The following is a 22,447-nucleotide window of genomic DNA, read 5'->3' on the forward strand; positions in this document are numbered from 1 at the left end:
CCCCATTCCTATACTACCTTCATTTTTTTTGTTGTTTTTTTTTTGCAGTCACAGGGTTAGTCGTGGCTTTTCCTGAAGTCGGCCTGGCCTCTGTACTGGTGGAGATGATTTTCCTAGGAAATGAGATTCCTGGCACTACTCTAGTAGGAGGTGGGAAAGGAAGAAAGGAAACCAGTGCTGCTTGAGAAACTAGTGTGTCAGGCAGGGCCTGTGGTTTGCGTGAGACTTTGTCCATAACTTGTCATTCATTTCTTGATGAAATTTGTTTGAACTTCACCATCCAGACATTTAACAACAGTATTAAATTTGTGTGCTTGCAGGAACTTTACAGACAGGAATCCCCAGGTGTTTCGTTTGGTTTTTCTGTGTTTAATTTGATGAATGCCATCATGGGAAGTGGCATCCTTGGCTTAGCTTATGTTATGGCTCATACTGGCATCCTTGGATTTAGGTGAGTTTTTTTTTTTTCCGTCTTTTACTATTACTTTTATATTTTTTTCCCATTTTGATAGTACACTGAAAATCAGAGATAGTCTCCAGAGCTCGTGCTATACAATGTCTAGATAAATTATTTCTAGGGTTTTAGCATTTTCCCACTACTTTTCTATCATTCCTAGTCTGTAGCTGGGAGGGATGCAATCTAATTTGTATTGTTTATCCAAAACTGGCTAATTTTTAAAAATGGAAATTTGATCCACACTTATAAATAACCTTAAGAAGTGACTGTTTGTTGTGTCAAGTTGGCTAAAGTGAATTAAAGTTTATCAGCCATACAGATTACTTATAAATAGCAATTTTATGAGTGTGAAATTTATAATCTTTTCATTTTCCTCCATCTTCTCCTGTCCTCCTACTGTTAAGTAATCTTGTTTCCCTGAGTCTAGACATGTTCTATGCCTATTCCTTTTCATCTAGACTCAACTCATTCCAATTGGTCTCAGACAAAAGACATTCCTGGCTTTTTTGTGTTTCCATAGTACTTTGTATATTCATTCTATTATTATAATGTGTTGTAATGATTTGTTTGCAAGTTAGTTGCCAAACTGAAATCCTTTAGAACTAGATCTTAGCATTTAGCAGGTTTGTTTTATCAGTAGAAGCAGACCTATTTTACCAGGAAATTTAAAATGCATCGAGTCTCATTTAGGTTTATTTTCTGCTTTTATATTGAATTTCTTGATAAGCAAGCCAATTTTTAAGTAACCCAACTTGCCTTTTTTAAAAAAAAATACTTATTTATTTTTAGCGAGCACACACAAGTGGGAGAGGGAGAGAGAATCTCAAGGAGACTCTATGCTGAGCCAGAAGCCTGACCTGGGGCTCGATCCCATGACCCTGAGATCACAACCCAAGCTGAAACCAAGACTGGAACACTCAACTGTCTGTGCCCAGGCGTCCCCCACCCCAACTTTCTTTTATAATAGGTTATATGCACAAACTTATAATTAAAAAAAAATTAAGTAGGAGCCACACTAATGTGGAGCTTGAAATCATGACCCTGAGATGAAGCCTTACATGCTCTACTGAGTGTCAGGTGCCCCTCATAATTTTTTAAAAGTTTTTATTTAAATTCCAGTTAGGTAATATACAGTGTTATATTGGTTTCAGGTGTATGATACAGTAATTCAACAATTCCATACATCACCTAGTGCACATCAGGACAAGTACCCTTCCTAATCCCCAATCACCTGTTTCACCCATCTCCCCCACCCACTTCTGATCACCATCAATTTGTTCTCTATAGTTAAGAGTCTGTTTCTTGATTTCTCTTTTTTTTCCCTTTGCTTGTTTTGTTTTTAAACAAACTTTCATAATTTTAAAACTTCAAAACTGTATTTGACATCTTAGGCAAGATATTTTTGGGTTCCCTTTGAAAAATCACATTTTGTACTCCAGGGCCTTACATGCAGATGTATACCATTGAATGTGTTCCTATTGAATCATCACATTTTCCAGTTAGTGATACCAAGTTGTTATTTTGTGAAGCCTCAAGTGTACTGATAAGTGTACCTCTCAGTTTTGCCACTTACTAACAAGTATTAAGTAGACCATGAAGTATTTCTTCAACTTTTGAGGCACTCGACTAGAGCCAACTTTTTAGAAGCTTGTCCTGTCAGTATCCTCCTGAGAATAAGTAGGAAATTATGCATATTGTCTCTTTTCACACTTTGGGTGAAAGGACCCTAATTATTAGATTATTTGAACCTTTTCAGGTTGTGTCACTAGATGTGATAACTGGTTTGGTGAAAGTGTATGTGTTTTAATGGATGCTAGGAAATGCAGTCTTTTTTTAAAAAAAAAAATTAGAGAGTGTGAGTAGGGGGAAAGAGAGAGAGAAATCTTTTTTTTTTTTTTTGGGTATATTTTTTTTTTTTGGAGTTTGATTTGCCAACATATAGTATAACACCCCGTGATCATCCTGTCAAGTGCCCCCCTCAGTGCCTGTCACCCAGTCACCCCATCCCCCCACCCACCTCTCCTTCCACTACCCCTTGTTCGTTTCCCAGAATTAGAGGAGTCAGGAGAGAGAAATCCCTAGCAGACTCAGCTGAGTGGGGAGCCCACTATTGGGCTCCATTCCACGACCCTGAGATCATGACCAGAGCTTGAAACCAAGAGTCAGATTCTTAACCAGCTGATCCACTGAGGTGCCTCTAGGAAATGCAGTCTTAATTCAGTATTGTAGATGAAGGGGGAAGATATGATAGGGAGGTGGTCATTGGAAGAGTAGGGATAGAGGGAAGGAAAAAGAAGACAATGAGACTTCACAACTAAAACTTCTGTTTAGACATAAAATAGGAAGAAACAGTTATAAAAGGGAAACATTGCAAGGGCACTGAATGGCTGAACCAGCAGTCAGCAAACAAGAGTGTTGAAAGAGAAAATTCTTTGTTCTAAATAAAGTTTGTTTCTGATTTCTTTTTAATTTAAAAGCAGTATATTTTCATTTAAATAAAATTTGGTAAATACAGAATATGTTTTCTTTCTTTAGTGACCATAATCCAATTGCTAGAAAATACTCCCTGTGTACGTTTGAATGTGAAAAACATTTGTTTTTTATAATGAGATACTTCAAAAAAGAAACCTTTGTGAGGGTTTGACCATATACTCTTTTATATTTTAGTTTCTTGCTGTTGATAGTTGCTCTCCTGGCTTCTTACTCAGTTCACCTCCTGCTTAGTATGTGTATTCAGACAGGTGAGTAAAAATATTATGCTCAGTCATTTGTTGAAGCAGCACCTTAAGACGATAACCACATACAGGATTGGATGTCTCAAATTTAATTTCCAGCAGCATACATTATTATCAGGTTTGGTGGTTGAAACGGAGAATTTCAAAAGGCCAGTATAGATAGACCCAATCCTTGGGGAATACTTAAGGACAGAATGGGAGAAGGAAACTTATCTGCCTTTCTCTGTAGCACACAGCATAGTTTTCTAGATTAGGGTAGATTAGAGGAAACACCTGAAAGGTGTTTAAAGAATCCAGACCTTACCTTATGGGGAAGTAGTAGACAGGTGTTCATTCTGATCATATTTCTCCTAGGGTGATTATTATTTCCTCAGAGAATACCTTTTCAGATTTACTCCTGCCTGCTCTGCAGGAGGCAGGGTCACTAAACTTTGGATTTGTTTACAATCCAATTGTTACAAAGTTTTATATTTTTATATGTGAGTCTAGAATAAGACCCGGTTTTTTTTGTTTGTTTGTTTTTGGTAAATGACAGAATTATGCAATTAAAATACTAGATATGTATATACATCTTTCCATTTGGAACTTTATTTAATTCAGTCATGTATTAAGTTCTTTTCAGCTGCAATAAATAAAAGTATATGAATTACAGAACTGCTTTTTTTTTTTTTTTTTTTTTTTTAGAACTGCTTTAATAGAGTTTTTCTTTTGGCGCTAACAAATATTCTGTGACCCATCAATACTGGTCTTTTTATCTGGATAGTGTCTTTTATGTTTGGATTAGGTTAGTTTTGATGCCCGAATCATGAGTTTAATTCTTAAATGGGTGAAATCACTTTGCTCTATCAGGTTTTGGTAGTTTTCAGACTTTAAGAAGCAGAATAGATACATAAAATTTAAAAAAATGGGAGTATTTTGGCTAGAAAAGATGATAAAAATCCAAAGGTATTTCTTGAGAATTTTGACTCTCCATAGTTCCAAATCCTCATCTCTATTTAGTCTGTCTATGCATCAGACATACATGCAGATCTTTTTATAAACAGATTCATAAACCACATGGATTCTAATTCCAAGAATCTGAGGTGCAATTTAGAAATATGTTTTTAAAAGTCCTAATGGTGATTCTTATGCAAAACTGATTTAGGATCCATAGTTCACAGCTATGACTTATACCAGTATCTTTGGCCATCCAGCCTGCAAATGTGTGCGTGTGCTTTCAAGGGGCTTGAGTGACAGTGCAGAGAGAAAAATACTAGGAAACATGGGATCCCTGGGTGGCGCAGCGGTTTAGCGCCTGCCTTTGGCTCAGGGCACGATCCTGGAGACCCGGGATCAAATCCCACATCGGGCTCCTGGTGCATGGAGCCTGCTTCTCCCTCTGCCTATGTCTCCGCCTCTCTCTCTCTCTCTGTGTGACTATCATAAATAAACTTTAAAAAAAATTAAAAAAAAAAAAAAAAGAAAAATACTAGGAAACAATGCAGTAATATTGATCTGAAAGTACAAGTTCATAACGGCATCTCAAATTCAGGAATAATAGCATTAAATAAGTGTCTATAAATTCTGCTAACACGTGACTGTAATTTTAATGACATGTTTTAAAATTCTGCTTCTCTGACAAAATTATTTTTAACTAATTGTAGTTTTTAACCTCTTAGTAGGTTATTTTACTCTGGATTCTTCTGAAAGAGTAATATGTTAGTCAACTGTATGGCAAGTATGGCTTCATTAATTAAAATGTTATAACATGCTTTATTAATTTCAATAATTTGGAAGTAATATTCAATTTAGGAAGATTTCCAAGTAATGCTGTTTTTTTTTTCTCTTTCAGTTGATCTATATTTAACTTTAAAATTCTGACATTGTCTTGTTCTTTTCTGTAACTTTAGAGCATATATGAACTGAAAACCTCTGTTTCTTTCTCTTTTTTCTTTTTTCCTTTACTTTTGTAGCTGACTTGGTCCATGAACTAACTTCTTCATGGTTCTTCATATACATTGATCCACCTGTCTTCTGTTGATTGAATTCCTTCAGTCACTGTAAAATTCTTTGTGGAGGTAGGCTTTCAAAAAAAAATACACATACACACACACACACTTATATGCACACACATAAATGACTAGAGAATAACGGGTAACCAAATTTTTTTTCCTCAGTGTATTGGACTGTCACAAAGGAGTATTAGATCAGATTCTTTGATCAGATAAAGGGCAATCAATAGTCTTTACAAAATATCTTCTTCAGGGATCCCTGGGTGGCGCAGCGGTTTAGTGCCTGCCTTTGGCCCAGGGCGCGATCCTGGAGACCCGGGATCAAATCCCACATCAGGCTCCCGGTGCATGGAGCCTGCTTCTCCCTCTGCCTTTGTCTCTGGCGCTCTGTCTCTCTCTCTGTCTCTCAGTCTTTCGTGAATAAATAAATAAATAAAATCTTAAAAAAAAAATATCTTCTTCATTTATTTGCCTGGAGTACAAGAGAACTGTTTATTTTTATTTAAAAATAAAGGATTTCTTCATGTGAAATTCTGCTATTTTGGATTTTATATAGGGATTGGGGTCTCTGTAGACTGTTTTGGGGAGCTGAGGTAGCGTATAAGGTACCTTAATCTCTCTAGCCTTAGTTTGTCATCTATAAAATGGTAATGCTTTCCTTTTTGGATTGTTGTGAGAATGAAATACAATAAGGTATATAAAACGCCAAGTCTTTGGTCAGTGTTAGCTCTTGTTAAGAGTTCTCATTGATGCAAAAACCTTAAAGATTGCAAGGTGTTGTACATACTGCTGTCTCAGAAACAGGTGGCTTATTGTGATGCTTGGGGAAACTATTGTGCTTAGGGAATAAACCCATAGGTCCCCTCCTCTCATCTCCACATCACTATCAACAGCAGGGAATTCACTGATCCTACAACCTTTGTACTTTCCTTCATTCTCTTGTCCATATATCCCCTCTTTGTCCAGTTGAAGTTTCATTTTATGTTATTACAGTCACTTCCTCGCTCCTCCCTTTTTTCGTCCTACTCCTCTGACAAAACTCTACCAATGGTTAAATGTGACTCTGCCTACTTCACACATGCACCTGTGCAACAGAGTTGTTCCTGAAGAAAAACACACAACCATGCGGATTGATATCTCTATAGTTGAATGTCTGGTGGACCTATGATGCTATCACACAATCCTTATTAACTTCTTTAGTCTATTCACTTGCTTACGCTGCTATCTAGGAAATGACTTTTTCATATCTTCTCTTTTCTCTCAAACTTTCAACACATTTTCCTTAATTATAATCTTAGCAGATATCCTTACTTTCTATTTCACTGAGAAAATAGAAGGAATCATAAATGAACATTATAAGCTCTTGCCACCACTTATACCTTCCCTTTTCATATGTACCATATGCTGTTACTTTGAACTCTTTAGTTCTCTGAGAGAACTAAAGAACTCTAAGGGCTGCTTCTCTATTTCTGCTGTGATCCCATCTGCTTTCACCTACATCCCTCCAGCCACCCTCTCTGTTCTCTCCTCTTCTTTTACCTGTGTTTTCTTCCTATCAATTTATAAAGAATCTGTCATCTCTTCCATTTTAGGAATGATTCCAGATTCTTTCATTATGCTTTCATAGCAGAACTCCTCCAAAGACTTGTTTATGCCGGATAGTTTCCTTTCCTCTTATTCTCTCTTTCTCTTTCTCTTCCCACCTTAATCATCTTTTGGACCCACTCCAGTAGGTTTTCCCCCATTATTCCACTGAAATTTATTGTACTGATGACTTACACATAGTTACTAAATCCAGCAGTTAGTAGTCAGTCTTCACCTTAGCTGACTTCAGCAGCATTTGGTAGTTAGTTGTTCCTTCCTCTGTGTGATGCTTATTCACACTCTTCTGGTTTTTGTCCTATTTAACTGAATGCTTCTCTTTTTTTTTCTGCAAATATTCTTCGTCTTCTATCTTCTAAACATTGGAATACCCCAGGACTATTCCTCTGATTTCTTTTATATTCACTAGGGCTCATAGTGACCCTAAAATTTATGCCCTTGGCCTGGATCTCTCCCCTGATTTTCAGTCTTATATCCAACTGCCTCCATGACATCTCCACTTGGATACCAATATATATGTCAGAATAAGCAAACTGTCCATTTTTGCACTTCCAATCTATACCTTCCACTCTTTTCTCATCTAAGTAGGAAGATAATAGCATCTTCCTTCTAGTTGCTTAGGCCAAAGATCTTGGAGTTTTGGTGAACTCATTTTTTCTCCTCACACTCCAAATGCAAGCTCTGCAGAGACCCAATGAAAACTTAAAAATACTGTATTTAATAGCTTCAGAGAACTAAAAGAAGACATTGGATTTTTGAAACAAAGACAAGAAATTACTAAATTATTAAAATTATTACAGAGAACACAAGAATTCTAGAAATTAAAATTTTGAGTTAACTTAGTAGTTGGGTTGAAAGAGTTAAGGACATGTTTTAGGCCAGGAGTGTAAGGGGAAGACAAGAAGCTTGAAATGAGAGAGAAAAGATACAAAAATAGAGGACCAGTCCAGGAGGTTCAGCATACAAATAACTGGAATTCCATAAAGAGAGAAAAGAAAAATGTAATGGCAGAAAATTACCAACAGAATAATACCAGGAAAGTTTGTGTAACTGAAGGAAATTAGTTTCCAGATTGAAAGGATTCTTCTTAGCATCCAATATAATAATTGTAACATAGTTCATAACAACACACATCATTGTGAAAAATCAGAAGAATATCCTAAATCAGAGAATATCCTAAAAGCTTTCAGAGAGGAGAAACAAACAAAACTCTCAACCAATGAACCAAGAACTTTAAGAGCAAATGACTTCCCTTGGAATATTTTAAATAAGAAGACTATATATAAAACACAATACCTTCAAAATTTAGGGGAGAGGACGGGTCCCTGGGTGGCTCAGCGGTTTAGTGCCTGCCTTCGACCCAGGCATGATCCTGGGGTCCTGGGATCGAGTCCCGCATCAGGCTCCCACATGGAGCCTGCTTCTTCCTGTGCCTGTGTCCCTGCCTCTCTCTCTCTCTCTGTGTGTGTCTCTCATGAATAAATGAATAAAATCTTAAAAAAAAAAATTTAGGGAGGAGTGATATCAGTATAGAGTCCTATACTCAGCAAAACTACCATGTAAGTATGATGGTAGAATAATATTTTGATACATGCAAAAACTCAAAAAATTATTTCCTATGCACAATTACTTAATGAGCAATGGAGGGTGCCATTTACCAAAGTTATGTACTATCAAAGAAATAGGGAATTTAGCACAGGAGAGAGGTGAAGGGAATTCCCAGGACAACTGAGCAGATGATCTAAGAGCCATCTCCAGATTAGAGTAGAATTTGCTTTTTTTTTTTTTTTTTTTTTTTTTTTAAAGTAGGCTCCGTGGTGGGGCTTGAACTCACAACCCTGTAATCAAGACCTCAGCTGAGATCAAGAGTTGGATGCTTAACTGACTGAGCCACCCAGGCACATGTGAAGTAGTTTCCCCCCACCCCCAACAATGGCACAGTCAGCTTTCCAGGCCATGTTTGCCTTCAAGATTGTGGAAACCTTTTTTTTTTTTTTTTTCCTGAAAGGAATGCCTCTCTTTTTTGTCTGACTCTAATAAGTCAGCAGTGAGGCCTGGTTGTCACAAAAGAATCAAATGCTGGAAGATTGAAACAAAGTATTAGCATGGGAAATAAAGAAATGGATTAGGGAATATAGAGGTTAAGGGAGTTAGAATTGAAAGGAGCTGATATCTGAATGTGGAGAGTAATAGAGAAGGACATGTCTAAGGATATCCCCCAGATTTCTGTTATGAGCCACTGGACAAATGATGGTGTCATTAAATGGAGATAAGAACATAGCCTGAGGCATTGATTTGGGCACCTGGGTGGCTCAGTTGGTTAAGTATCTGTCTTCAGCTCAGGTCATAATCCCAGGGTCCTGGAATTGAGTTCTGCATAGGGACCTGCAGAACTGCTCTACAGGGAACCTGCTTCTTCTCTGCCTCTTCCTCCACTCATTTTCTCTCAAATAAATAAAATCTTTTTTTAAAAAAGGAGGCTTTGACTCAAATTAAAAATGAGTTCAGTTTTAGATAGATGGACTTTGAAGAACAGTTGACTCTTGAACACATTTGAACTCTGCAAGTCCACTTATATGTGGATTTTTTTTTGCAAATATAGTACAGCAAATGTATTTTGTCTTTATGATTTTCTTAATATTTTCATTTCTGTAGTTTCCTTTATTATAAGAAGCCATACATAATGTATATAACATGGAATATGTGTTAGTTAATGTTATCAGTAAGGCTTCTGGTCAACAGTAAAGTATTAGCAAAGTATCTGAGGAGTTAAAGGTTATATGCAGATTTTTGACTGCACAGGAGTTGGTACCCTAGGCCCTGTATTGCTTGAGGGTGAACTGTATAGATGGACAGGTCCCAGATCCGAAGCCCAGGGTGGAGGTTCATTTATTCAATACTCTTTTTATCTATTGGGGATACAGAGATAAATAAGACTCTTCTTTCCCTGAAAAAGTTCATAGTCTAATTGGGTAGACAGATACATAAGTAAAAAAATTATAATGGCAGTGTGATGGTTGTGGCTATTTGAATATAGGCTAGTAACAGTGATAGCTCATAGGAGAGAGTGATTTACCTTGTATGGGTTGGGGGCTGAGGTTGAGGGTCAGTAAATACTCCTTGAGAGCTGAGCTGAAAAGGAATTTGACTAGGGGACCAGGCAAGAGAGAATATTTCATATACAAAGGTATGTACTGTTTATGTTATTTAAGATGTCAAAAATTGTTTACTATTATATCTGCGTGAAGTGCAAAAGAGAAAATGAAGTTGAAGAGATAGATAAGTGCCACCTAAGGAATTTGGAATTTTTGCTGAACCAGTGAGAAGCAACTGAGGTGGTTGAAAAGAGTCAAGGAAAAAAAACAGAGTCAAGGAAGATACTGGGATTCACCACTTATTACTTCTAAAGGGAATTTTGGTCCTTCCTAAAGCCCACCAAGCAAGAGAACACAGCCACCTAACTTCCTCTTCCTAAAAGTAAGGTTATGGTCCTTTTATGAGGATTTTTTTTTTTTAATTTATGATAGACACACACAGAGAGAGAAAGAGGCAGAGACACAAGCAGAGGGAGAAGCAGGCTCCATGCACCGGGAGCCCGACGTGGGATTCGATCCCGGGTCTCCAGGATCGCGCCCTGGGCCAAAGGCAGGCGCTAAACTGCTGCCACCCAGGGATCCCCTTTTATGAGGATTTTAATTGTTAGCAACGATGAGGAAATAAATGAGTAAAATGTCTCCTTTGTGCTCAACCATTTTGGTTTTTTTACTTAAGCCCTTTAGAGCGGCTCAACACTGTCCAATTCAGCACCCTTTTTATTTATTTATTTACTTACTTACTTACTTACTTATTAGAGAGAGAGAGAGAGAATGAGCATGAGCTGGAGCAGAGGCAGAGGAAGAAGCAAGCTCCCCACTGATTGAGGAGCTAATGGTGGGGCTCCATCCCAGGACCCCGGGATCATGACCTGAGCCGAAGCCATACGCTTAGCCAACTGAGCCACCCAGGCACCTGCATTGCAATGCTCTTCTTAAAAAAAAATTCTAGGGCAGCCAGAGTGGCTCAGTGGCTTAGCGCCGCCTTCAGCCCAGGGTGTGATCCTGGAGACCCTGGGTCGAGTCCAACATCAGGCTCCCTGCATGGAGCCTGCTTCTTCCTCTGCCTGTGTCTCTGCCTCTCTCTCTTTCTCTGTGTCTCTCATGAATAAATAAAATCTTTTTAAAAATCTAAATGCTGCATTTACTATCTGAAATGGAATTCCTATAGGCATTATAACCTACCTGTGGTGGGCTGATTATTTTGTAACTCTAATACTTATATTTTTATTTTTGTTTCATGGACCTTAGACAGCATCCTTTGACTATCCACTATTTGATATTAGTGCTGCTTTCCTTTCTCTCACCTGTCCTCTCTCTATTTCCCATACTTCCCATATTTCCCTGCTACACCTTTATATTGCCAAGATTGACAATATTTACTTACTGTTTTGTAATCATATGTAAGTCATTCACGTTTTATCTTTGAGTCTAAAATTTGAAACTAATAAATAGCAATAAGACTATGTAAATGTAAATGTTCACAGCAGAGCCAAGCAGTTGGCAGATATTAGGATCCTAGAACTTTCTCTACACACGCAATATCACAACCTCTGTGCCACTAGAAAGGAGAATGTTTCTGGTATTCTAGCATTCTATTTCCTTTTCCTGCATTGAATTCTCTAAAATCATGTCGCACTTAGGGGATAAACTGACATTTAATTACATATTAAGAAAGATCAGAAGTAGCCATACAGTTGCATAGTGGACACTCAATAAGAGAATGAGGTGCATGACACTATTAGGGAGAAGAGGTGAGAGGAAAATGATGGAAAGCACAAGAAAGAACAGAATTTCAGAACAATAAGGGTGCATTCTAAATGGCCAACTTTCTGAGAGTTGAACTGTATTTGAATAACTCATATCCCTCAATTCAGATCCAAAGATAATATTGCTGCTGCTGAAACTTGGGCTTTGTACTGTAACCAGAGTTTATTAATTGTCCTATTTCATTGAGGAAAAAATGCATAGCAGACAGAACACTGGAGTAACTAGTTGGAAATATTCCATGACTTTATGGGAAGCAGCTTTCCAAATGATTCGTGAGGAGGCCAAACTCTTGGTCTAGCCAAAATAGCACTAAAGTGTGCCTTGATGGTACATTAAAGAAGAAATTTTCCCCCAATTTACTTGTTAAGATTTACAGCCTTTCTTTCTGCCTCTTGAAAACATTGCATTGATTTCTTTAATATCAAAAAATAATTTCCTAAAATAGATTGCTAACGACTGCTTTTAGTTATTTATTTAAGGAGAATTGTGCCAAGTACTGCTTGTATGGTTTCCTGTAAAAGACTGAATTAATTTTATAATTTTTATAATTAATGTTATTCCTATTCTATAGAAATATGCTACTAAGTGACTGGTCATTACCACATCTTATTTTGAGATCTCTCAAAACATTTTCACTTTATAAATAAGATATTAAAACATTGATCATATGAAAGAGCAGAAAAATATTCCTTATTAGAAGGCCAAATGACACTTAAATTACTAAACACTAGAGAAATTGAAAGTTGCAGCTTAAATCAACCCTATCCAATATTTGGTGGAGGAAATAGAACTATTCAAGGGGTATGGTTTTTTAAAGTTCCACCACCCTATTCTAGTCATTGTAGAATATTTGAATGCCCCCCCCCAAAAAAGGAAGACAAAGAAAGAAGACTATAGAATCATTGTTACTAGTTTATAGTTCATCCTACTCTTTTTATGTTTTTATTTTATGGATCATATTTGAATCTAATTTTTTCACTCAAAATTAACATTTTCCATGTTACCATAAACATAATTTGTAATGGCTATGTATTACTGTATCAGGTATACCTACTATAATTTACTTAACCACTACCATTGTTGAATATTTAAGTAGTTTGTGATGTTGCTTTTTTTTTTCAGTGTAAATTATGCATGATGATCTTTGCATATAATATTTTCTGATTTTAGTCTTATTTCCTAAGATGCAAGCTCCTAGGGGGAAAATGTTATATAAGTATCTGTATTTTTTATTTTTTAAAATTATTTATTTGAGAGAGAGAGAGAGAGAGAGGAGTGAGTGAGTATGTATGTGTGTGCATGTATGAGTGGGATGGGGAGGGACAGGGAGAGGAACAAGCGGACTCCATGTGGAGCATCAACAAGGGGCTTGATCTCACAACCCTGAGATCATGATCTGAGCCAAAATCAAGAATTGGCCGCCTAACCAACTAAGCCACCCAAGCACCCCAAAATGTTATAAATATTTTAAAGTTTCAGTGTTCAAACTGCATTCCAAACGTCATACCAATTTATACTACTTCTACCATCTTAACTGCCCAAATGATAGAACAGAACTTTAAAAATATATCTCTAGGGTTGTTTTGGTTTATATGTTGAGATGATCCAGAAATCTATTAAAAAGAGAATATGTAGAGATAAAGCATTTGGCTGACTGTGTACATATTTTAGTAAAGCCTCAAACCAGAAGCCATTATTTATACTCATGGTGTCTCAAACATGGGAAAATGCTTCTAATTTGTGCAACATAAAAGAAGTATGATGACAGTGACAAAACTGAATGGCTAGCCAGACATGCTGATTTGAAAGATAAAGTGAAGATTTGAACATTGTCTCAGTCGCCATTTAAAAGTCTAAACATTTTTCACTCTAAATTTGGGAGTTTGCTGGAGAGGTTTTTTTTTTATAAAATTAAAAAGTAATAGAGAACAAGTTTGAGATTGCTAAAATGTATGCCACTACTGTCAGAAGTTGCAAATATATTTATCTTTATTAAGCTATTAGTTTGATATTTTTTGTAATAATAAAAGTTGTGTTAAAATATGAAAATTAAGAATGTTTATTTAGGTAATAGAAATACCAATTCCTTTTGGAATCTTTCTGTATTATGACTTTTGCTTATGGGAAAGTTACTTTTCATTTTTACTAAGTGTACAGTCTATACTTGTTTTCTGCTATTAAAAAATAAACCTTAAACTTTTAGATCAGTATCATCTTGATAACTTGCTCATTGACTGAAAAACTCTACATAGGTCATTTTATTTTTTTTTTATTTTTATTTTTTTTACATAGGTCATTTTAAAAGCAAGTTATTCAATATATTCCTATTTGTGACACTGAAAAGCCTCCTTGCTTTAAGTTCTTGGAAAGAAAGTTTTTCTTTAAGAAAGAACAGATAGTTTTAACTATAATATAAAAGAGAGTTGCTAAAATTCAATAACGATGTTCCTTTAATCTCCTACTTCAGTGACAGATCAGAGACCTTCTGGTGACTTGGTTCACATACACATAATATTTAGCAAACTTACTTCTCTATGTCAAATTAGATAGAAGCTAACATTTAGATAGTTTTTCTGGTTTAATTAAATTTGGAAGGCTTTGGAATATTAAATTTAAGGAATTGTGCCCCTATATATTATCAATTATGTTTAAGAAAACTAAAACTAGTAAAGATTTATCAACTAAAATAATTGTTAATTTTTTTGATGACATTCACTTTAGATACGTATATTTGGGAAAAAGAATTTTGGCATTTCACATTAGAGGAAAAAATTCCACTTCTTAGTTTTGTAACTCTACTTTTTAATTTTTATGTTATAAAATATATCCCAAATCTACCCCTGTAAGATTACGGTAGAAGTCTTTCATTGTTAAAGCATAAAGGTTCCTACTTATAATCAAATTATATATCCCAAATTCAAAACTAAATTATCTGTGTCCACTGTGTTTAGCAGTAGGTAAATACATTTTAAAAAATAGCTGTGTCGTCCATTGACTCTAATGATAGATTAAAGTTAATAATTTAAATTTTGCAACTAAAAATGTTAGAACTTTTGTTTTTAAATAGTAAAGTATTTTTTCAATATTTCAGATTTCTGTCCAACTTTGTAGATATACCATGGAAAGGCCACATGTGGCTTTCTTTTAAAATGCTTAATTTTACAAACCCGGTGATTCTTGTATACAAAAGTACAGAGGAGCTTTTTTGTTAAGTTAGTGACAATTTAAAGAAAACACATATGTGTCTTGAGAAAATATATTAAACCTTGCTTTAAAAAATGGCAAACCATATCTTGAACTGAATGGAAAAGTGTGTTGCTGTAACAAGCCTTAGCATCTGCTAGTCTGCTTCTGTAAGGTCAAGCACTTTTCAAACTATAGGATTACATAAATGTTTTTACTTCTCATTTTTACTGGTGGTGTCATTAGTTAGAACACAAAGCTATACAGGCTGAGGACAAATTTGGTTCTTTTATGATCCATTTAATTTCCATCTTTTCTGTGCCCACATTTCTTGAATATGTGGAATGAAAATATAATTTCATACTCTTTTATGATGAAAAAAGAAAATGTACGCCCTACTAATTATGGAGTAAGGAAAAGTGAATGTCTCTGAAAGTATGACACAACTTTCATACTTTATCTAATTTTATTCACATACACAGTTTTCAGAAATTAGTGCCAGTGAAAACTTGCTTTTCGATAGTGTAGTATGCAAGTACTGTTTGGGAGAAGTGGGGCTGTTCTTGAGAAATTAGTGCATTTGAACTATGCAGCCTGGGCAGTGATTGGATAGCCTTGGGATTTGCTAAACTCTACTTATTCTAAGACTCTATCCTTTTTTTTTTTTTTTTAAGATTTTATTTATTTATTTGACAGAGAAAGAGCACAAGCAGAGGGAACAGGGGAGGGAGAGGGAGAAGCTGACTCCCTGTTGAGCAGGGAGCCAATGCAGGGGCTTGATCCCAGGACCCCTGGGATCATGACCTGAGCCAAAGCCAGATGCTTAACCTGTGAGCCACCTAAGTGCCCAGAAGACTCTATCCTTAGAGATCATAAGTGTTCAAAAGTTTCCCCAGAACTGTTATTTCTGCTTTAAATTTAATGTGACCATCCAATAGCTATAAGGAATAGCAGAATAGCTTTCTTCCCTTTAAGAGCTGGCACACAGGGATCCCTGGGTGGCGCAGCGGTTTAGCGCCTGCCTTTGGCCCAGGGCGCGATCCTGGTAGGCCCGGGATCGAATCCCATGTCGGGCTCCCGGTGTATGGAGCCTGCTTCTCCCTCTGCCTATGTCTCCGCCTCTCTCTCTGTCTCTCTCTGTGACTATCATAAAAAAAAAAAAAAAAAAAAGAGCTGGCACACAAATGGTTTGTGTAAAAGTAAAAATTATAATCTCTTTTAACAGCTGTGACATCTTATGAAGATCTTGGCCTCTTTGCATTTGGATTACCTGGAAAGGTAAATTTCCTTCTTTTTTTTTTAAATTTTTTTTTAATTTTTATTTATTTATGATAGTCACACACACACAGAGAGAGAGAGAGAGAGAGGCAGAGACACAAGCCGATGGAGAAGCAGGCCCCATGCACCGGGAGCCCGACATGGGATTCGATCCCGGGTCTCCAGGATCGCACCCTGGGCCAAAGGCAGGCACTAAACAGCTGCGCCACCCAGGGTTCCCCGGTAAATTTCCTTCTTACTGTTTCCAAAATCCAAGGAGACATTTTTCTCTTTCCAGTTCTAGTTAAAAGAGACAAGTATATCTAAGAGAAAGAAATTAGGGGACTAAAAGGAAACCAAAGTGAAGAATGACAGAATGATGGGAAGCGGAAAACAAAGAGATTTGTTTTCTTCTTTATATGCCCTTCTGGAAAAATGCACCAATAAACTTAACACTTTATTAGTAGTTTTCACCCTCATGAAGGAAAGCAGGGCCTTGAATAATCTTAAAACTGTAACAATAGCCTGTATTAAGTTTTTTTTAATTTATTTTGATTATATTAACTGAGTAAATCTTCATAAAGATAGGAAAAGAAAGAAGCATAGAATTAAGATGATAGCATAACAATTTACGTAAATAGATTATATCATTTAAGAGCCGAGCAGAGCTAAAAGATGATCAAGCTATTATTCCCTCCTTTATAGGTGAAGAAGTTAAGTCCCAGAAAAATGAAGGGGTTGAATTGTGGACAATGAAATTGTCCACAGTTGCTTAAAGCCAATATTACATGTAGAATTTCAGCCTCTAAATCAACTGCTTTTCCTCCTCAGAATAATAGAAATGATAGCTGTATTTATTGGGCATTCATTTGTGATAGGCGTATTAAACTAAATTGAGAGGTAAAAAAAACAATGTTTTCTTCCATAAGTAATCAGGAGTTAAATATTTTTGTGAGTGCTGTAGTACTTTGTTTCTGAAGATCTACCATACATCTAAACCCATTTTCATGTTGGTTGCAAACAGGGCTCTTTCTTTTCATTTATAAATCTGTTTTTCGTGTTTTTTGTTTATTTTGTTTATAATCTTAAAGGATATACTATCTGTAGATGCCCAAATCAACTTCCAAGAAGTTGAGTCTGGGAGAAAAAAGTTATAGTTACCTAATGTGGGGGGAGGGACCTGTATTTACATTCAAATTAACTTTATTTTTAAAGTACAAAGGAAGATATTTAAATCATGCTGTGTAGCCTCAAGGTTTGAACCTTAATAACCTGAAACTTGAAACCAAATGGAGAATATGGTACTTGAAGGTAAAGGGTTTTGTTAATCATCCTGATAACAGTTTCTCTTTCCTGAAGACAGGGATGTTTGATATAATCATTTCCTGCATCCAGTTTAACCAAGGAAAAAGAAAATGTTATTTATATAAGAAAACTCTCAAATTAATTTCATATGATCTGTAAATATGACTCTAAGCACCATCACTGTTATTTCACATTAGTATTTCCTTCATTCCTTGAATAACAACAGAATTTAAAAGAATGAAGAGTCCCCTTTCCCTAAAACTCTTAGAATAGTTGCATTATCATTAATGTATGCACTTGCTTCTGAAGAGACAGGTACACAGAGGATACTCTAAAGGAGGAGTTGCTGCTTGTTTGCCTTTTTTCTATTTCTCTCCACTTCCACAATTGGATTGAAACTTTCCTATTTCCTTCTTTCCAGATATGATGCAGAAATGGATAGGACATGATAAGATTGTCCTGAGAATTAAATATTTTTAAATATTTTGAACTTTTTAAGAAAGATTTTTTAAATCATTTATAAATTAATTTGTTTACTCACCAAACAAATATTTATTGAGTAAATACCATGTGCCATGTGCTGTGTAGTACTCACCAAAACATAGGTAGATAGACATTCTGGCTTTCTAGATCTTAAGCGCTTAAATTCAGCCAAAAATGGAAAGATAATCATGAATAAGTTGGTCTTATTGTTTTTTTACAGTGTATTAGTAGAAATCCAAATTTCATGTATGACTGACAATAGATATCAATTGCATATGAAAGATAGTGTGCAAAAGTTCAAAATCGTCTTTTCATAAATAACTGTGACATTTTGTAACTAATTTTTAAATGAGTTGACATGCAGAGTTTCTTCTGGAAAAGTTAGAGTGGCAGCTACTACATCTTCAAAGATACCTGTCATTAGCCTTGCTCTGCAGACCCCAAGGGCTCTAGTGTTTCCAGGATAAGCAAATGATGTGCCACTGATGGAATTCCTAGTAGAGGTGAATCTGAAAGGTGATCTGTTCCCAATCCATGAACTGAATGATCTTAGATAGCTAGTCTACTCCAAACATACATTGGTGTGCGGATCCATTGAGATTTATCTGATTGGAAGACCCAAGTGGAAGCAGAATGTTTAGTCATTTCCTATGAGTATACCTGATTACCAAGAATGGATAAGGTGTCTTGAGTTTCCCAAGAATCTCATTTAAATTACAAGCCAGCCAACGTATAGACTGAATTAAGTCCTTAGGCATATTTGGTCTGGCTTACATTTTTTTTTTTTATTTTTAACTGATTGCCAACTAAGAAGAAATTTTGAAAGAATTCAGTTTCTGATTTTCCTTGAAAAATTAAAAAAATGTAGAAGATAGGGACGCCTGGGTGGCTCAGTGGCTGAGTCTACCTTCCTTCGGCTCAGGGTGTGATCCCGGAGTCTCAGGGATCGAGTCCCACATCGGGCTCCTTGCATGGAGCCTGCTTCTCCCTCTGCCTGTGTCTCTGCCTCTCTGTCTCTTTGTCTCTCATGAATAAATAAATAAAATCTTTTTTAAAAAATGTAGAAGATATAGGTACATTGGATCCACATTTCCACATGCCAGCGACAGGCCAGAGCTGAACAGCAGCTGCCCCATTTTGAAAGGGAAGGAGTTCTCCAATAGACTACAGTCTTTATGACCTTCGATTATCTTACACTAAGCCCACTCCATATTTTTGAGATTGAACTAATTTTCTTAAAATTTCAGATCTGCGAATATGTGGGCTCTAGAGTTTTCTGCTCTGGACTTTACTAATTCCTGGGACAGGATGTTCAAAAGCTTGGTGTATGCCATGCTGACACACTCAAAAGACTATAATAATTTTCTTCTATGCAAAACAGCATTAGCACAGCATACCTGAAGCTATAGCAGTCTACCTACTAAAGCAATGTCTCATTCTACCTACTGAAGCAGTGAAAAAGGGAAAATGAGACCAGATAGATTTAATTTCAATTTTCTGCTATTTTGATAATAATCACCAATTACTAGCTTTTTAACACTTTTAACTGTTTAAAATGACTGCCAAGAAAATTTTCAAAAGCATTCTTTATACTAACTATGGAACTATTAAAAAGGGGCTTTTTGAATTAGTTTTATGTATTACAAATGGCTGATAATGTATTCTTTTCAATTTCTCTTTGCTTCTGTATCTGTGTTTTAGTCATGGTTATTGGATTTTACTAAAATACTAATCCTTTTATATTATTTCTTCTTTCATCTTGTGAATACATTTGTTCTTTTATAGGTGATGGTTGCAGGTACCATCCTAATTCAGAATATTGGAGGTAAGCAATTGAAAGTGCACTGCTTATGCATAAATGTGATAGCAATGATTTCTTCCTTTTGTTTATTACCTTACTACATATTTAGCTAATATCCTGAATACCTTTGCACATATAGGTATCTTCAGAAACTGTCAGTGTTGTCCTCATTACTCTCTTTTTTAAAGATCCTTTATATTAGCAGCTCTTGTAGGACAATAGCTTCTAAATTTAGTTCCAGGTAATCTCTTGATTTCAGTCTTGTTGTTAGGTCTGCAACACACCTCTAAAGCATTGGCTTTCTGTAGTTGTGATAGTGGTAAGGTACGGTTTGGAAAAACTCTCCAGGTGATTCTAAAATATTTCCCCTAGGGCAACCTTAGTGGCTCAGCGGTTTAGCGCCGCCTTCAGCCCAGGGTGTGATCCTGGAGACCCGGCATCGAGTACCACGTCGGGCTCCCTCATGGAGCCTGCTTCTCCCTCTGCTTGTGTTTCTGCCTCTCTCTCTGTGGGTCTGTCATGAATAAATAAATAAAATCTTTAAAAAAATAATAAAATAAAATATTTCCCCTTTACTTTTGTCCTAATTACTGCATTGGCATATACTGCTTCAGAGGGAGTTATGTTTCCTGGGTTGTGAACAATCCGGTGTAGATAAGCAATGTCCTCTTATAACCAAGACATTTAAAAGGACAAGTTAGTTTAAAAAATAAACAAACATGGGGCATCTGGGTAACTTGGTTAAGTTTCTGACTCTTGATTTTGGCTCAGGTCATGATCTCAGGGTTGTAAGATGGAGCCCTGCATTGGGCTCTACTCTGGGCACGGAGCCTGCTTAAGATTCTCTTTCCCTCTCCCTCTGCACCCTCCTCCCTCTCTAAAAATAAATAAACAAACCTGAAACAAGAACCATTCTCACATTTGTCTTGTATCTTGTTTTCATTTTAAAAGATCCCAATATTTGAGAGCCATGTAGAAACAAAAATTATGGGGTACCTGGGTGGCTCAGTGGTTGAGCTTCTGCCTTTGGCTCAGGTCATGATCCCAGGGTCCTTGGATGAGTCCTGCATCAGGCTCCCTGCAGGGAGCCTGCTTCTCCTTTTCTTTTTTCTTTTCTTTTTTCTTTTCTTTTCTTTTCTTTCTTTTTTTGTTTTTTTGCTTCTCCTTCTCCCTATGTCTCTCTCTGTGTCTCTCATCAATAAAAAAATTTAAAATCTTTAAAAGAAGAAACAAGAATTACTGTTAATTATAGACAGTTACTGATTACATGTATTAAACATTCAAATCCAAAATATGGGAGTCATATTTGTATATGTTGTAAAGAAGTTATATAGTACTCAACAAGGTCTTCATTTTCTTTTACCATTCACTGGAGTGCTAAATAAATGGTATTTGTTTAAAGGAAGATACACAGGGAAAGTTGACCTGCATTTTGGATCTTGCATAAAATTGTATAGTCAGAGAAAATTTTAATCTTATTTCTTACATGTAATAGTTCAAAATAATTTAAAGGTGACAGCTTTAATAAAGTTCAACTCTGATACGATCTAAGCTATTTTACTTTAAATATCATTCAACCAAATTCCATCTTTAGGTTTTCTTGGTCAAGGAAAAAATTAACATTCCAACAATAAATTGTACTTGCTATTGTTTTGAGAATCCTGAACATTTACATTTTAATTATCTGAATGTTCATGGAAAAAAAAAGGAAGAATGTTTTCTTGGATGTCATACCAAATAATTTCGTTCTAACATATATTACTTCACTCTTAATGCTAGAAACCAGTAACCAGTCTCTTTCTTTATGAATCTGTATAATGTCATTGATTTTAAGATCTGCTTTAGAATAATTTATCTTATTTTAGTTAAAATTAATTGTTTAAATGTACACTTGTAATGTCTCATGTTATTTTCTCAATGTAATGTCTCCCTCATTATTCTATCTTATTACTAAGAACCATCACACTTTGTTTAGATTAGGTTGAACTATTGTTTGGCATTTTATATAGAAATTTCAATCCAGGAATTTGGATCCAAATGTGTGATGGCCAAAATGCTCACTGTTGTATTCTTGGTATCTTTCACTCGGATCCCTTCCTTGTTCTCTAATCTTGTACCTAACTATTTATTTTACATGATCTATTTTAGCAATTTTTTTTTACCTAGATTGAAGCAATTTCTCTATATGCTTTTCTCCTCTACTATATTGTAAACTCCTAGTCCTGGGCGAGGACTAGGTCTCATTTCTTTTTGTACTCCCAGGACCTAGCACAATACATGGGGCTTGATAAACTTTTGTTGAACTGAACAGAGCTGAATATGATTTGTATGAGCTATGTATATCCAAGTACTTTTTAATATTCTAGATATATTTATCAAGAAAAAGAATAAAGAATGACTAGATTGATCACTGGCTTTAAACATTTGAAAAGCTGAACATGAAATTTAAAAAAAGTTCTAGAAAAAGAATGTCCTAGAAAGGATTCCTGCATCTGGTGGCAGAAAAATCATCAATTCTCTCAACTCTAAGTATGTTGATTGCTTGTTTGCTTTATATTATAACCTGTTGTTGTTGTTGTTCTTGTTGTTGTTTTTACTAAAAGTGACTTAGGGCACCCAGGTGTTATGGTCAGTTAAGTGACCAACTCTTGGTTTCCGCTCAGGTCATAATCTCTTGAGTTGTGAGATGGAGTTCCGTGGAGACTCCCTCTTCCTCTGCCCCTGATCCAGCGTGCGTTTGTTCCTGATCCGGTGTGCATTTGCTCTCTCTC

At 36.0% G+C, this 22,447-nt stretch overlaps 1 protein-coding gene across 4 annotated transcripts in view; it reads left to right on the forward strand.

The window, feature by feature from the left end:
- Positions 1–22,447, forward strand: part of SLC38A6 (solute carrier family 38 member 6) — a 73,098-nt gene that overhangs the window by 1,082 nt on the left and 49,569 nt on the right. For 2 of the 4 annotated variants that reach the window (XM_077909532.1, XM_077909531.1), the window contains exons 2-5: positions 321–451; positions 3,125–3,198; positions 16,056–16,108; positions 19,661–19,700. In XM_077909532.1, the coding sequence (XP_077765658.1) occupies positions 321–451; positions 3,125–3,198; positions 16,056–16,108; positions 19,661–19,700 (298 nt within the window). The remainder of the gene's footprint in view (positions 1–320; positions 452–3,124; positions 3,199–16,055; positions 16,109–19,660; positions 19,701–22,447) is intronic. The other 2 variants (XM_077909534.1, XM_077909533.1) reach the window with 2 other exon arrangements.

This window comes from Canis aureus, chromosome 9 (genome assembly GCF_053574225.1).
Source record: "Canis aureus isolate CA01 chromosome 9, VMU_Caureus_v.1.0, whole genome shotgun sequence".
NCBI classification, from domain to species: Eukaryota; Metazoa; Chordata; class Mammalia; order Carnivora; family Canidae; genus Canis; species Canis aureus.